The 17,380-nt window shown below is 42.7% G+C and overlaps 1 protein-coding gene across 1 annotated transcript in view; it reads left to right on the top strand.

The window, feature by feature from the left end:
* lap3 (leucine aminopeptidase 3) overlaps positions 1-17,380 on the top strand; it is a 64,077-nt gene that overhangs the window by 13,559 nt on the left and 33,138 nt on the right. Inside the window, exons 2-6 of the mRNA XM_068037837.1 lie at positions 3,880-3,995; positions 6,874-6,928; positions 12,398-12,503; positions 14,306-14,465; positions 15,237-15,401. Coding sequence (XP_067893938.1) covers positions 3,880-3,995; positions 6,874-6,928; positions 12,398-12,503; positions 14,306-14,465; positions 15,237-15,401 — 602 coding nt within the window. The remainder of the gene's footprint in view (positions 1-3,879; positions 3,996-6,873; positions 6,929-12,397; positions 12,504-14,305; positions 14,466-15,236; positions 15,402-17,380) is intronic.

Raw genomic sequence — 17,380 nt, 5'->3', positions numbered from 1 at the left:
GCTCCAATAACACTCAAGAAGCTTGATACCCTCCATGACAAACCAGCCTATTTGATTGACACCCCATCTACCACCTCACACCCTCCACCAGCAGCGCACAGTGGCAGCAGTGTGCAGCATCTATAAGATGCACTGCAGCAACTTTCCAAGCCTCCTTCAACAGCACCTTCCAAACCTGCGACCTCTACCACCTAGAAGGACAAGGGCAGCAGACACATGGGAACATCACCACGTGCAAGTTTCCCTCCAAGTCGCAAACCATCCTGAATTGAAACTATATTGCCATTCCTTCACTGTTGCTGCATCAAAAACCTGGAGCTCCTGCCTAACAGCACTGTGGGTGTACCTACACCACATGGACTGCAGTGGTTCAAGAAGGTGGTTCACCACCGCCACCTCAAGGGCAATTAAGTGTGGACAGTGACACTCACATCCCATGAACAAATAAGAAAAAGATGAATTAATGACATGAATACAGGTAATTGTTTTTGGCTCATCCCAAATTGCCCTTGAAACAGTGGCTTCCAGGAAATTTCAGAGGGCAGTTAAGAGTCAGCCACATTGCTGTGGGTCTGGAGTCACATGTAGGCCAGACCAGGTAAGGACAGCAGATTTCCTTCCCTGAAGGACTTTAGTGAACTTGATGGGTTTTTATGACATCCAGTCATTTTGTGATCATTATTCATGAGGCTTCTATTTTATTCCAGATTTATTAATTGAACTTAAACTCCCACAGCTGCCATGGTGAGATTTGAACTCGTGTCTCTGGGGCATTAGTCTGGGCTTCTGGATTTCTAGACCAGTAACGTTATCACTATACCCTTTGATCTAGCAGCCATTACTGAGGCATGGTGACCAAAGTTTGAGACCTAAATATTCCAGGGTACTTGACTTTAAGAAAAGATAGACAAAATGGAAAAAGTGTTTTTTTAACATTCATTCGTGGTATGTGGGCGTCGCTGGCTAGGCCAGCATTTATTGCTCATCCCTAAATGCTCTTGAGAAGGTGGTGGTGAGCTTCCTTCTTGAACCGCTGCAGTCCATGTGGGGTAGGTACACCCATGGTGCTGTTAGGAAGGGAGTTCCAGATTAATGACGCAGTGACAGTGAAGCAACGGCGATATAGTTCCAAGTCAGGATGGTGTGTGGCTTGGAGGGGAATTTGGTGGTGGTGATGTTCCCATACATTTGCTGCTCTTGTCCTTCGAGGTGGAAGAGGTTGCAGGTTTGGAAGGCTAGCCTTGAAATTAGAGGATGAGATAAAGGCAATCGTGAAAAAGGATCTTGGCCCAGAAAATCAGGATGTAGAATAAGTATCGATGGAACTAAGAAATAACAAATAGCAGAAAACATTGGTGTGAGTTGTTTATAGTTCCCCTCTAACAGTAATCTTAGTGTTTGACAGAGTATAAATCTGTAAATTAGGGAAGCATGTAACCAGTGTAATACAATAATCCTGGGAGTCGTTAACCTTCATATAGACTGGGCAAACCAAATTAGCGAAAGTAGCTTGGAGGATTACTTCATGGACTATATTCGAGACAGTTTTCTAGAACAATGAACAACAGACTAGGGAACAGGCTATTTTAGATCTAGTGTTGTGTAATGAGACAGAGTTAATTAGAAATCTTATAGTAAAGGATCCGTTGGGTAAGACTGATTGTAAAGTGATAAATTTGCATACTACGTTTGAGCTCGAGAGTGATGTGGTTAAGTCCGAAACCAAGCTTTTAAGTTTAAACTTGAGGGCGAGTTGGCTGAGGTAGATTGGGAAATTGGATTAAAAGATTTGACAGTAAATAAGCAATGACAAATATGTAAAGAAATAATTTATAACTCTCAACAAATATTTTATGTCTGCCTTCACAGAAGACAAAAAGAACAGATCAGGAAGTGTGGGAAACCAAGGGTCTAATGAGATGAGAAACTCAAACTCATTAATATTAGTAAAGACAAAGTACTGGAGAAATTATTGGGACTAAAAACCGACAAATCCCCTGGCTGACATCCTTGGATTTTAAAAGAGGTGACTGCAGAAAGTGGATGCATTAATTTTGATCTTAGAGTTCCCTAAATTTTAGAACGGTCCCTGTGGATTGGAAAGTAGCAAATATAACCCACTGTTCAGGCAAGGATGGAGAGAGAAAACCGGGAACTTTAGGCCTGTTAGCTTGACATCAGTCATAGGGAAAATGCTAAAATATTAAGAATTTGATAACAGGGCACTTAGAAAACTACAATATGATTAGGCAGAGTTTTATGAAAGGGTCCTGGTGTTTGACAAATCAATCAGAGATTTTTGAGGGTGTAACTAGCATGCTGGATGAGGGGGAACCAGTGGATGTAGTATCTTAGGATTTTCAGAAGGCATTCAATAAAGTGCTACAGAATAGGTTGTTATAGAAGATACGAGCTCATGGGTTTGGCAATAATATATTAGCATGGGTTGAAGATTGGTTAATGGGCAGAAAACTGATTAGGAATAAATGGATAATTTTCAGGATGGCAGGGTGTAACTAGTAGAATGCTGGAAGGATCAGTGCTTGGGCCCAGATATTTACAATATGTATCAGTGACTTAGATAGGGACCATCATAATATGTCTGAGTTTGGTGGTGATACAAAGTTAGGCGGCAAAGTAAGCTGCCAGGAAGACTTAGAGTCTGCAAAGGGATATAGACAGGTTATGTGATCGGGCAACAAGGTGGCACTGGACTATAATGTGGGGAAGCATGAAATTATTCACTTTGATAGGAAGAATGGAAAAGCAAAATTTTGTTAAAAGGTGAGAGACTTGTAAATTTTGGTAATCAGAGGGACTTTTTGTTTATTTGCTCATAGGATGTGGGCACTGCTGAAAGGCCAGCATTTATTGCCCATCCCTAATTGCCCTTGAGAAGGTGTTGTGAGTTGCCTTTTTGAACTGCTGCAGTCTGTGTGCTGTAAGTACATCCACTCTGATGTGAGGGAAGCACACCTGCGTGTCCTTGTATAGCAATCACAGAAAAATAACATGCAGGTACGGTGAGCAACTAGGAAGGCAAATGGTGTATTTAGACTTTATTGCAAGGAGATTGTGGTAAAATAGAAGTCTTGCTTCATTTATATGTGGTTTAGGTGGGACCATATCTGGAGTACTGTGTATGGTTTTGGTTTCCCTCCCCAAGGAAGGACATGCTTGCTCTCGAAGGTTGCAGCGAAGGTTTACTAGATTGATTCTGGGTGAGATGGGTGTCCTGAAGAAATTGAGTGGAATGAGTCGATATTCTCTGGACTTCATAAGAATATAAGGTCATTTAATTGAAACGTATAACATTCTTAGAGTGCTTGTTTGGGTAAATGCTGAGAGGCTGTTTCCCGTGGCTGGAGAGTCCAGAACTAGGGTTTGTAGTTTCGGGATAAGGCATAGGCCATTTAGGACTGAGATGGGGAGAAATTTCTTCACTCAGAGGGTTGTGAATCTTTGGAATTCTCTACCCTAGAGGGCTGTGAATGCTGAGTCATTGAGTATATTCAAGACGGAGATTGTTGGATTTTTGGACTCTAAGGGAATTACAGGATATGAAGATAGGGCGAGAAAGTGGAGTCAATGTAAAACTTCGAGCATGATCTTGTTGAATGGCGGAGCAGGCTCGAGGAGCTGTATGGCCTACTCCTGCTCCTATTTCTAACTCTTGACCAAGTTTTTGATCACTTATCCTAATGTCTCCTCCTTCGGCTCTGTTTATTTTTGTCTTACAACACTCCTGTGAAGCACCTTGGGATATTTTACTGTATTAAAAGCTCTGTGTAAATGCAAGTTATTTTTGTGATTAATGCAGATATTAGAATTACAGTATATTGTGCTTAATCTTTATTCCTGACTAACATTTCTCCATAGGGTCTTGTCCTTGGTGTGTATGAGGGCGGGAAAGTGGATGATTCGGTTCAGTTCACAAAGGCAGGGGAAGTTTTTAATAGCTCCACATCTGGAAGACTTAAAGAACTTCTGACCATGTAAGTGCAGCATCCTAAAATAAATTAGAGACAGCAGATTATTGAGAAGAATGATGGATTGATTTATTCATTGTACATCTGTGAAAGGGTTTCAAAATGTTTTTGAAGCACTTTTTAAAAATACATTTTTCTGCACTGCAAATGGATTTGTTTTCACTTAAGTAACTTCAGTGATTTTTGAGAAAAATGTGAAATTTGTTATGTGGGATATAGTCTGCTTACTTCCTGTAATTTTGTCTGCACATATTGCCACATTAATATTTACAGGCAAAGACAAAATGCACAGCTGTTTTGTTTTGGGTTGCAACATAGTGGACTCAGTTTTAGCCCTACCTGTCAACTGGGCAACAGGGCACTTAAAAATGAGCAGATTATTTACATTCTCAGATCTCGACAGTTTCTGAAAGTTTGCAATGTAATCTGCAGGGATTTGCAGGTGGAAGAGGCCTAAAGCAGACAACAGCCTCATTTATTTATGCAATTTGGGGGATGAAATTTGAACCTGGCCCCAAGTGGGGAAGCATTTAGACCTTTCCTGTGGGTCAAGCAGCAGGCCTGCAGCTGGTCTGAAGAAAGAAGGTCTAAAACATTGTCTTTGTGGAGCCAGGAAGAACAGGAATACTCCTTTGGGTCCTACAAAACATTCCGTGGCCCCGCTGCACCCCCACTCTGGACTCTTCTTAGCCTCGTTCCTAGGATATCCTCCCAAAACTTATTCCCTGTCACTTGCCTGGAAGTTTTTGGTGGCCTTTGGCTGCCACCCTTCGCCTCCTGGCAGCCACTCTGCCACTTCACATCTGTTGTGGCTGGAAGGTGGACTGGTGGCATTTCAGTGAGGCCAGATGGTTAGAATCATCGTAGACCTTTGCTGCCTGTTGGATAGGAAATTCATTCACTTAATATCTGCCTCAGTATATAAAAATTGATCGTTAACATATGCATTACAAAATGCATACCGTTCAAATGTGAAAATAAAATCCTGTATTTGTATTGCTCCTTATCGTTATCAAATGCAGTGAATTACTTGGAAGTGTGTTGACTTGTTATATGGGTATGTAAGTCAGCCATTGTGCACCAGTGAGATCCCATAAACAGTAGTGAGATGAATGACCAGTTAATTTGGCCATTCATTTCATTTTGTGGGACTTATGGGAAGACTGAAGCTATCATCTTCAGCTCCTGCAACAAACTCCCAACCAATACCACTGATTCCATCACCCTTCCTGATCACTGACTTAGGCTGGAACAGACGTTTGCAACCTGGTCCTGAGCTTCTGACCCTGTATCTGCTTCATCACAAAATCTGACTACTTCCACTTCTGTAAAATAATCCATCTCTACCCCTACCTCAGCCCACCTGTGATGAAACCCTCATGTATGCCTTTGTAACCTACAGACCCGACTGTTCCAATTTTCTCCAGTCCAGTCTGCCTTCCTCCATCTCTATAAGCTTCAGCTCATCCAAAAGTCTGCTGTCCATGTCCTACCACTTTTAAGTCCTGGTTGCCTGTCAACCTTTCCTTGCTAATTGGCTTCTGGTCCCACAAGGCCTTAAATTTAAAAATCCCATCATCATGTTTAAGTCCTTTCATGAAGTTGCTACACCATATCGCTGTAACTTGCTACAGCCCCTCTCCCCTCCTCAAACTCTCTATACCTCTGACATTGGTATGTTTTACATTTCCTCATCCCTTTGCACCATTCGTTCAGTGGCTTTAACCCCATCCTTTCCACCATCTCCTCTAGGACTCTCCTTAAAGCATTTGACCAAAGTTTTGGTCACCCCTCTTACTATCTGCTTTGGCTCTGTGCCTATTTTGATTATGGCCCTGTGAGGTGCTTTTGAGTGTTTTTCTACACTAAATGTTCTACATAAATACAGGTTTGTTTGTTCTAAATATGTTTTGAATAGTTTGAAGGGAGAATGTTAGCCAGTGCTTTTGGATGTTTTTCTCCATTAAATGTTCTACATAAATATAGGTTTGTTTGTTGTAATATATGTTGAATTGTTTGAAGGGGGGATGTTAGCCAGGGCACCAGGACAGTTGCCTGCTTCTCTCCTAATATTGCCATGGAATCTGGTGATTACAGGCAGATAGGACCTGTTTAACTTTTCATTCAAACAACATTACCACCAGCAATGCAGCAGCCCCTCAGTACTGCACTGGAGTGTTAGCCAGGCTTAAGTGCTGAAGGTCTGCAGTCGGGCTTGAATTCCTACCTTCTGAAGTGAGCCAGGATGAAATATGAAGTGTATTGATTGAGCTGTTTCATGACAATCTCTTCAGAATTGTCTTTTCAGGAAACCAAAAAAAGTGTACACCTGTTAAGGGGGAGTAAGAGAAGTGCGGTGATGTAAAGAATTGTTGCCTTAGCCAGACAACAAAACATGTTGTAGGTGGCTTATGTTTTTAAGCTGTCTGCTATTAGCTTCTGGTCTGTTTTCCTTAGAGCCCAGTGCATCAATTGTCACGTTCATAGCACTTCTAACATGGGACAACATCCTGAGGTACTTCATGGGGATGATGGGATACTGAACAGGATCAGGGAGAAGAATTAGTTAAGGTGGCCAATGGTGAGGTTGAAGAGGTGAGTTTTGCAGAGGGTTTTGAAGGTGGGGAGTGACGCAGCAAGATGAATAGGGTTTAGGGAGAAAGTATGAATGTATGATATAAGACAGTGCAACTGATTATGCAAAAGAATGGTGGGTGGTAGGCAGGGAAATGCTGAATAGGCCAGTGAGAGGAAGGCAGGGCACAACCTAGAATGTGGGGTGATTGATGATCGAGCAGTAAGGTTGATCAAGGATATTTATAAGGTCAAACGTTTACTTTTTTATACTTCAGTTTCTGTTGAAGATTATTGCTGTTTTTTTTAGATCCGGACCTGCACTTACAAAAGGCAGAAGTCGCATATTTTATGGACTGCATCAGGTATAATTTCAGATTAAATATATTTAATATTTTATTCAAGTCACTGTGGGAATGTTAATGTTTTAATTTTACTGATAGTAATAAGTTGGGATAGATAAACAGCATATATTGGAAATGATTATATGATAATTCTAATGAGGAATTTTAGTCAGAATTTCAAATACTGTCGGTGCATTTGCTTGTATCTGCAAATTGTAGAGCTTCCTGGTTATTATCAACATAATACATTGAGAACCAAGTCAATAAAGTATTACTTCATAATCTAATTATCAATGCCAAACAGATAGAAATCATATAATTTGAGACATAGCAATTACAGTACTGCAATCTGAAAACTGGTATGAAATTGAATATTGGCCAAAATTGAACTAATAAATACTATGGGGTTATTTGACTCTTGTGATACACAGCGATAGTAATGCTTGATTTTCATTGCATAATTTCTGTAATCTGTCAGTAAACTTGGTTTATGTTGAAAAACAAAATAGTTATGTATTTGAATAGTTGCATAACACAAGAGTATACAAACTCCTCAGGGCCTATCTTTCAGCTTGCACCCTTTGGTCCTTCATCTACTTTGCTGTTCACCTGTTCCCATTCTTAACTATTTAATCGCAGCCAGCGAATCACCTGATGGCTTCTCTTTCCACCTCCGTGTCATGTCCCCCTAGGATCTATCCTTGGCCATCTTTTATTTCTCGTCTAAATGCTAATCCTTGGCAACATTGTCTGAAAACAGTATCAGTTTTCACATGTATGCTGACGACACCCAGCTCCATCTCACCATCACCTCTCTTGACCTTTCCAGTCTGTAAACTTTCAGACTGCTTGTCTGATGTCCAGTACTGGATGAGAATAAATTTCTTCCAACTAAATATTTGGAAGACCAAAGCTATTGTTTTCAGTCCTCACCACAAACTCCATTCCCAAGCCACAGACTCCATTCTGCTCCCTGGCAACTGTCTGAGGTTGAACCAGACTGTTCACAGCCTTGGTGTCATATTTGACCCCGAGATGAGCTTCCGACCAGATATCCCGTGTCATCACTAATACCAACTTTTTCCACCTCCAAATATCACCCTCCTCTGCCCCCTCCTCTGCTCATCATCTGCTGAAACCTTCATCCATGCCTTTGTTACTTGTAGAATTGACTATTCCAGTCCATACCTGGCTGGTCCATTCTACGCTTAAGGCCATCCAAACCTCTACTGCCTGTGTCCTAACACACAATAAATTCTGTTCGTCTATCAACCCTGTGATCGCAGACCCTATAAGGGCTCTCGGTTAAGCAGTACCTTGATTTTAAAATTCCCATCCTTGTTTTCAAATCTCTCCATAGCCTCGACCCTCCCTATCTCTATTTCCTCCAGCCCCATAACCCTCCAAGATGTCTGTGTTCCTCCAATCCTTGCCTCTTGAGCATTCTCAATTTTAATTGCTCCACCATTGGTGGCTGTGCCTTCAGCTGCCAAGGCACTTTGCTCTGGAATTCCCTCCCCAAACCTCTCCGCCTCTCTACCTTGCTTTCCTCCTTTGAGTTGCTTCTTAAAACCTACCTCTTTGATTAATCTTTTCGCCATCTGCCCCAATATCTCGTTATATAGCTCAGCATCAAATTTTGTTTGATAATGCTCCTGGAAAGTGCCTTCGGAAGTTTTATTATATTCAAGGTGCTATATACAAGTTGCTGTCAATTCTGGTTTGTTGTACATCACTCCCTGGCACCTTAAACTACCTTCAACAATCTGGCTGCACCTTTGAAACCACTTCTTTAATCCTCTGTCTTGGATACCTCACTCCTCACTTTCAAAAGCCTCCTCAAAACCTATCTCTCCAACCATTTCTTAGAGTTGTAAGTTTGTGTCACTGTTATGACATTTCAGTTCAGTTTCCCTTGTTATTACTCAACTAGACCACTAAATGGAGCACTTTAACCCTCTGCATCTATCGTAGAACAATACAACAGAATGTGCTTCTAGGTTAGCTGATCATGGAATTGTTCTTTTAGTAGAACATACCATGTAGCAATCATGATCCACCTAGACTGACTTGTTCTATCAACATAAGGGGAGGTGGTGGAATAGTGGTATTGTCACTGGACTAGTAACCTAAAGACCCAGAGTATTACTCTGGCGACATGGGTTCGAATCCCACCACAGCAGAAGGTGGAATTAAGATGATTATCATCTAATGATGGCTGTGAAACCATTGTCGATTGTTGTAAAAACCCATCTGGTTCACGAATGTCCTTTAGGGAAGGAAATCTACTGTCCTTACCTGGTCTGGCCTACATGTGACTCCAGACCCACAGCAATGTCCATGCAGAGTACATGCCCTCTGAAATGACCTAGCAAGCCACTCAGTTGTACCTAACCGCTACATAGTCAATATAAAGGAATAAAACCGTCGGACCATCAGCATTGACCTAGGCACTGGAAACGACTACGGCAAACCCAGCCCTGTCGACCCTGCAAAGTCCACCTTACTAACATCTCGTGTCAAAGTTGGGAGATCTGTCCCACAGACTAGTTAAGCAACAGCCTGACATAGTTATACTCACGGAATCATACCTTACAGACAATGTCCCAGACACTGCCATCACTATCCCCAAGTAGGTCCTTTCTCACCGGCAGGACAGACCCATCAGAGGTGACGGCACAGTGGTATACAGTAGGGAGGGAATTGCCCTGGGAGTCCTCAACATCGACTCCGGACCCCATGAAGTCTCATGGCATCAGGTCAAACATGGGCAAGGAAACCTCCTGCTGATTACCACCAACCGCCCTCCCTCAGCTGATGAGTCAGTATTCCTCCATGTTGAACACCACTTGGAGGAAGCACTAAGGGTGGCAAGGGTGCAGAATGTACTCTGGGTGGGGGACTTCAATGTCCATCACCAAGAGTGTCTCGGTAGCACCACTACTGACCGAACAGGCCAAGTCCTAAAGGACGTAGCTGCTCGACTGGGTCTGCGGCAAATGGTGAGGGAACCAACAAGAGGGAGAAACATACTTGACCTCGTCTTCACCAATCTGCCTGCCGCAGATGCATCTGTCCATGACAGTATTGGTAGGAGTGACCACAGCACAGTCCTTGTGGAGACTAAGTCACGCCTTCACATTGAGGATACTGTCCATCATGTTGTGTGGCACTATCACTGTGCTAAATGGGATAGATTTCAAACAGATCTAGCAATGCAAAACTGGGCATCCATGAGGCGCTGTGGGCCATCAGCAGCAGCAGAATTGTACTCAACCACAATCTGTAACCCCATGGCCAGGCATGTCCCCCACTCTACCATTACCATCAAGCCAGGAGACCAACCCTGGTTCAATGAAGAGTGCAAGAAGGCATGCCAGGAGCAGCACCAGGCATACCTCAAAATGAGGTGTCAACCTGGTAAAGCTACAACAGAGGACTACTTGCATGCCAAACTGCATAAGCAGCATGCGATAGACAGAGCTCAGCGATCCCATAACCAACGGATCAGATCTAAGGTCTGCAGTCCTGCCACATCCAGCCGTGAATGGTGGTGGACAATTAAATATCTAACTGGAGAAGGTGGCTCCACAAATATCCCCATCCTCAATGATGGGGGAGCCCAGCACATCAGTGCGAAAGATAAGGCTGAAGCATTTGCAACAATCTTCAGCCAGAAGTGCCGAGTTGATGATCCATCTCGGCCTCCTCCTGAAGTCCACAGCATCACAGATGCCAGACTTCAGCCAAGTCGATTCACTCCGCATGATATCAAGAAACGACTGAAGGCACTGGATACTGCAAAGGCTATGGACCCTGACAATATTCCGGCAATAGTACTGAAGAACTGTGCTCTAGAACTTGCCGCACCCCTAGCCAAGCTGTTCCAGTACAGCTACAACACTGGGAATGTGGAAAATTGCCCAGGTATGTCCTGTCCACAAAAAGCAGGACAAGTCCAACCTGGCCATTTACTGCCCCATCAGTCTACTCTCAATCATCAGTAAAGTGCTGGAAGGTGTCCTCAACAGTGCCATCAAGCGGTACTTGCTTCGCAATAACCTGCTCAGTGATGCTCAGTTTGGGTTCCGCCAGGGCCACTCAGCTCCTGACCTCATCACAGCCTTGGTTCAGCATGGATAAAAGAGCTGAACTCAAGAGGTGAGGTGAGAGTGACTGCCCTTGGCATCGAGGCAGTATTTGAGTGTGTATGGCATCAAGGAGCCCCAGCAAAACTGAAGTGAATGGGAATCAGGGGGAAAACTCTCCGCTGGTTGGAGTCATACCTTGCGCAAAGGAAGATGGTTGTGGTTGTTGGAGGTCAGTCATCTGAGCTCCAGGACATCACTGCAGAAGTTCCTCAGGGTAGTGTCCTAGGCCCAACCATCTTCAGCTGCTTTATCAATGACCTTCCTTCAATCATTAATTCAGAAGTGGGGATTGCACAATGTTCAGCACCATTCGCGACTCCTCAGATACTGAAGCAGTCTGTGTAGAAATGCTGAAGACTTGGACAATATCCAGGCTTGGGCTGATAAGTGGCAAGTAACATTTGCGCCACACAAGTACCAGGCAATGACCATCTCCAACAAGAGAGAATCTAGCCATCTCCCCTTGACATTCAACGGCATTACGATCGCTGAATCCCCCACTATGAACATCCTAGGGGCTACCATTGACCAGAAACTGAACTGAAGTAGCTATATAAATACCGTGGCTACAAGAGCAGGTCAGAGACTGGAAATTCTGCAGTGAGTAACTCACCTCCTGATTCCCCAAAGCCTGTCCACCATCTACAAGGCACAAGTCAGGAGTGTGTTGGAATACTATCCAGTTGCCTGGATGGGTGCAGCTCCAACAACATTCAAGAAGCTTGACACCATCCAGGACAAAGCAGCCCACTTGATTGGCACCTCATCCACAAACATTCACTTCCTCCCCCACTGACGCACAGTGGCAGCAGTGTGTACCATCTACAAGATGCACTGCAGCAATGCACCAAGACTCCTTAGACAGCACCTTCCAAACCCACGACCTCTACCAACTCGAAGAACAAGGGCAGCAAATGTATGGGAACGCCACCACCTGCAAGTTCCCCTCCAAGTCACACACTATCCTGACTTGGAACTATATCGCTGTTCCTTCACTGTTGCTGTGTCAAAATCCTGGAACTCCCTTCCTAACAGCACAGTGGGTGTACCTACCTCACATGGACTGCAGCGGTTCAAGAAGGCAGCTCACCACCACCTTCTCAAGGGCAGTTAGGGATTGGCTATAAATGCTGGCCTAGCCAGTGACGCCCACAACCCATGAATGAATAAAAAAAATAAAGTGAAAGCATGATGGCTGAGGATGAAGAACAAGATAACAAGAACACGATAAACTGCTGGTCAATGGGAAAATGAAGTACTATTAGTGTGCAGTTATACAGATTGTAATACATGTTTATGTCCATGTTCTTAATCAAAAAAAAATGTTTTGCTTTAATAGGATTTCCCTCATGTTGTAGTTGTTGGTCTTGGTGACAAAAATGCTGGAGTGAATAATTTGGAACAATATGATGAAAGAAAAGAAAATATTCGAGCTGCCATAGCAGGTAAAGTGTGCTCTTTGTTAATTTGTATGTGATGTTTATTAACATCAACTGTAAATGTAATGAGATCAGTGACATATTGTTTGAAGTGTGGGAATACGTTTAAGCTAAGAAAGGGGACTAGCCCAGAGAAGTATGGTATCTACTAGGTTATTACCATTCCTTGTAGAATTACCATCTTTTGCCATAGCTAAAAGTGAATAGGTGTTGGTATGAGGCCAGTTAAGGGTTGCCTTTATGCCTTGAATTGAAATTTGCTGCTACTTAAAATTCATCAAGCCTCAGTAACTACTGGCTCCACATCATGGGAAGTAAAAGTTAGGGCTGAATTTTAAGAGCCCTCTGTCCTTCTCGGCGGTGGACGAGAAAAAAAGGCAGCCAGCCCGCAGAGCTGCTGCAATCTCTTGTGCTGTGGCTCATTTAAATAGCCGGGCGGTTCGCCTGCCCCCAGTCACATGGAAGGGCGGGCTGTCCAACACCGGCAATGGTGTCAGCTGCCTGTGCGCAGGCATTGGCACCATTTTTAAAGGGCAGCCAGCCCTGCCGGCACATGTAATTTTTAAAGATAACCCCCCCCCCCCCGCAATTGTATCAAACAAAATCTTAATGCCCCTTTACCACTCCCAGTAAAAATTACTTGAAATATTTGCTATTCCCCCCCCCCCAAACACTTACCTTTGAAATCTGACCTCCCTCCCCCATCGACTGTACAAATTTTAAAGTTTGCCCCTTCCCACCATCCCCTACACATTACATTTATTTGACCCCACCCCCACCCTTCCCCGCTCTAAAATTCTTAACTCTTCCCCCATCCCCACCAGTGTCACGCCTGCTTTCCCCAGATCGGGAAGTGAAGGCATGGGAGTACCAGCCGCCACACTGAAGATTGCGGTGGGCCCGGAAGATTGGAGGCGATTGTATTTAAATTTATTTATTTTATTGATTTATATATTGAAATTCAGGCCCTGTCGCCCAGCGGCAGTGGTGTCACCAAGGAGCTTCACTGCTGGAAGGATGTGGCCGAGCCCTCCCGGCATCAAGCTCTGTGGCAGGTCTCCGCTGGAACAGTCTTCTGGCATCCTCCCTGCCACGGAGCACGACGTCGAGGGCCCAGTAAAATCCAGCCCATGGACTTAAAAAAAAATATAGACTTTTGTTACGTTTTATCTCTGAAAAATGTCTGGATAGCCCACTTAAAAACCAGACTTTCCAGCCCAATTTTGGATAAGTGGCAACTTCGACCTTATAAAGGACTTGTAGTTTTCAGCTGCTAAGCTGTATTCATCTTAGTTTTAAACAAAATCTGTCTGTGAACAAAAGCAGGATTGATGGCAGGATGCAAGAAACCCACTTATAGAATAGATTTCTAGATAGAGTAATAGAGGCAAAGAAACGATGGAACCATTTGGTTCTTTCTAAATGGATGATTTAAATGGGCTGAGTGGATTTCCTCATTTGTAACTATCTGATGAAATACATATTTTTCAACACAAAAATAAGCTGTGTTAAAATCACAACCCCTACACAACCACTTCCTGGGTAGTTGCAACATTTAGATTGCTATTTAAAAATTACTAGGGAATCTAAAATTATAGTTTGAGGCCAGATTCTCTCATTATACAATTCAACATGGCTTTCTACTTCATTAACAATGTGATGATTTTTAAATCTGATGTGTAGTATTTGATTATAATGAGTAACAGTGCAACCAAATATTTTTGACTGTTTTGGATCTATTGTGCTAAAGGAAAAGCATATGCACAGTGTTTTAATGATAGAAAATTTAGCATCAGAATTTCTTTTAGTTGGATGCCGGCAGTTACAAGAACTAGAGGTTCCTCTGGTGGAAGTTGATCCATGTGGGGACGCCCAGTGTGCAGCGGAAGGATCTGTTTTAGGTTTGTTTGAGTATAATGAGCTGAAGAAGAAAAAGAAGACCATGGTCACAGTGAAACCGTATGGAAGGTATTGAGACATTATATATTTACAGAAAGCACACTCTCAGTTTTAAAAAGGTTAATTTATTCAGTCATACTTTGGGAAATGTGCACTTGACTAAAGCACTGACTTTTCAAAACCTGGCATCATTATCATTCGGTAGCTTTCTGTTCTTGGCAAGTTGGTCGTGGCTCTATTTAAATTCAGGTATAATTTAACAAATAGTGGCAGGATTTCGAACTTGTGTGCAAATCTGTGCTGCTAATCCTGTATGCTGTCTTCTGATTTCAGCTGCAATGTTGGTCACTGAAGTACTTTTATTTTTCAACCCTTTTTTTGGCGTGACTACACCTGAATGTTGTCTCTTGTCTCCACAGATGGTGACTGGCTTGCCAAGTATTTCCAGCTTTTGTTTCTCTTTACATTTTTCCTTTCTATTTTGTACTTTTATTTAACTGACATAATTACTTTTAAAAAAATATGAAATATAATTTAACCTGTTCATTTGCCTTTTTATATTCAGTACTGTAAATAATTAGGCATTTGAGTAAAACTAATCTTTTTGGTTGATTTCTGTAGTTTGGTACGAGAACCTTTTAAGGAGAAAAGCTACTGTTTTAAAACTACATAAATTGCTCACAAATCAAAACTGAAGATGCTTGATTCAATTTCTTTAATGAGTTAGTCTGATCTGATCATTTGGTCATTTAGATCTGATAGCTGAATACTTTTGCTTCATTAAATTGCATTGAATTTAATATGCACATTTAATAAGAAACCTGTATTTCTTTTTGCAAGTTTGGAAAATGAAACATGGCAGAAAGGAGTTCTATATGCCGAAGGACAGAATTTAGCACGGCATTTGATGGAAGCACCAGCTAATTATATAACTCCGACCAGTTTTGCGGAGACCATTCAACAAGCACTCCATTCAACAGGTGATAAAGTCGAAGTGTACATAAGGTAATTCTGATATCCTGTTTTGAGAATGATAACATTGAATGTGGAGTTGCAGTACTTGTGAGAAAAAGGCTGAAGTGGCAGAGTGCAAATGGTTCATGCTCAGCTTTTGTTAATTTATTGAAATGTGGTAAAGAAAAGTTCCAGACTGGACAGTGTAGTTAATACACTGAATGCTCTCTACTGACTACAGATCCGATACTCAAAATCAGGCTGTACGAAATCCGAACATCTTTGAAAATGGCCAAAACCCATTTTTGCTCAGATAAATTATGGAGGGAAGGTCTTACGAGGAAAGGCTGAGGGACTTGGGGTTGTTTTCGTTAGAGAGAAGGAGGAGGAGAGGTGACTTAATAGAGACATACAAGATAATCAGAGGGTTAGATAGGGTGGATAGTGGGAGTCTTTTTCCTCGGATGATGATGGCAAACACGAGGGGACATAGCTTTAAGTTGAGGGGTGAAAGATATAGGACAGATGTCAGAGGTAGTTTCTTTACGCAGAGAGTAGTAGGGGCGTGGAACGCCCTGCCTGCAACAGTAGTAGACTCGCCAACCTTAAGGGCATTTAAGTGGTCATTGGATAGACATATGGGTGAAAATGGAATAGTGTAGGTCAGATGGTTTCACAGGTCGGCGCAACATCGAGGGCCGAAGGACCTGTACTGCGCTGTAATGTTCTAATTATCCCTGAGAGGAGCTGGAGGCAAGGAAATACAGGGCTGTGGATACCTTAATGGTCACTGGCAATGCTTCCCACTTGCCTTTTTGAATGGAGGAGTTGTTCCAGGAGGCTGCAAATGGCAGAAATGGTCTGCGCAAAAATCTGAGTCTCCTGAGGCACTGTTGCTTTGTTATGTTGAGGAAGCTAATTCACTGCCTGTATACCCTATTTTGGGGGTATTGCCTCCTTTGAGCTGGAGTTCTGTGTCCAACCCCTTGATCCTGTGGAGCAATATGTGGCTGCGGCAAAAGCACTTGCTGCTGCTGTTGTTCGTATTGCTGCTGTTGGTGCTGCTGCTGCTCTTGTTCCTCTTCAGAAGTCCATGGTATAGCTGCATAAACTGCTTCCATGCTGCAGTGAAGGCTGACAGTAGGGAAGATCAAAATGGACGAAGTCCAAGATAGATGAAGTGACTTACATAATGTTGTAAATCACCTGTAAAATAGAGAAAGCACAAGCCTTTCACCCAGGAAGGAAGAAACAATAGTTTTAGTTTTTAAAGACTTTTCAGCCTGTCTGTTTCATTGCTCAATGAATCCCTGTTGTGCTCGCACCCTAGCAAGTTCTACAAGGCTGAGGAAATCCAAGTGCTGGCTATTAACGCCAGAATGCTGGGTTAAAGGCAAAATTAGAACAGACAATGCTGGAAATACTCAGCAGGTCTGGTAGCATCTGTGGAGAGAGAAACACAGTTAACATTTCAGTTCTGTGACTTACATCAGGTTACAGACCTAAAATGTTAAATCTGTTTCTGTCTCCAAAGATGCTGCCAGACTTGCTGAGTATTTCTAGCAGTTTCTGTTTTTATTTCAGATTTCTAGCAATAGCAGTATTTTGCTTTTGTAAAGGCAAAATTAATTGCCTCTTTTACATATCTAAATTAGAGACTCAACTCCATGGGGATCCTCCACACCCTTCCCACAGTTCGAAACGTGCTCCGGTAAAAGCTGGAAGTGAGTGGGATCATGTTGGGTTTCTGATGCACTGGCATTTTGGGTTGTTTTAACCCCTGTCTGCACCTGAACCCGCCCTCTTGACAGTTAAAATTCTGCCTGTTGTGTTTAAGCTGTAAAAATAAATGAAAGCTTTTTCCCCCTTTGAAATAGTCAATTGGCAGTCTTACTACCAGCTGATGTAACTTAGCTGATTATTAGAAGAATTTTGTGTTCACAGATTTAAGCTGATTGGTAAAAGGATTTGAGGGGACATGAGAAATTTTTTCACCCAGAGGGTGATGGGTGTCTGGAATTCACTGCCAG

Source organism: Heterodontus francisci, chromosome 1 (assembly GCF_036365525.1).
Source record: "Heterodontus francisci isolate sHetFra1 chromosome 1, sHetFra1.hap1, whole genome shotgun sequence".
Lineage (NCBI taxonomy): Eukaryota > Metazoa > Chordata > Chondrichthyes > Heterodontiformes > Heterodontidae > Heterodontus > Heterodontus francisci.
The sequence above is the reverse complement of the archived record's forward strand: the minus strand, read 5'-3'. Positions and strand labels throughout refer to the sequence as shown.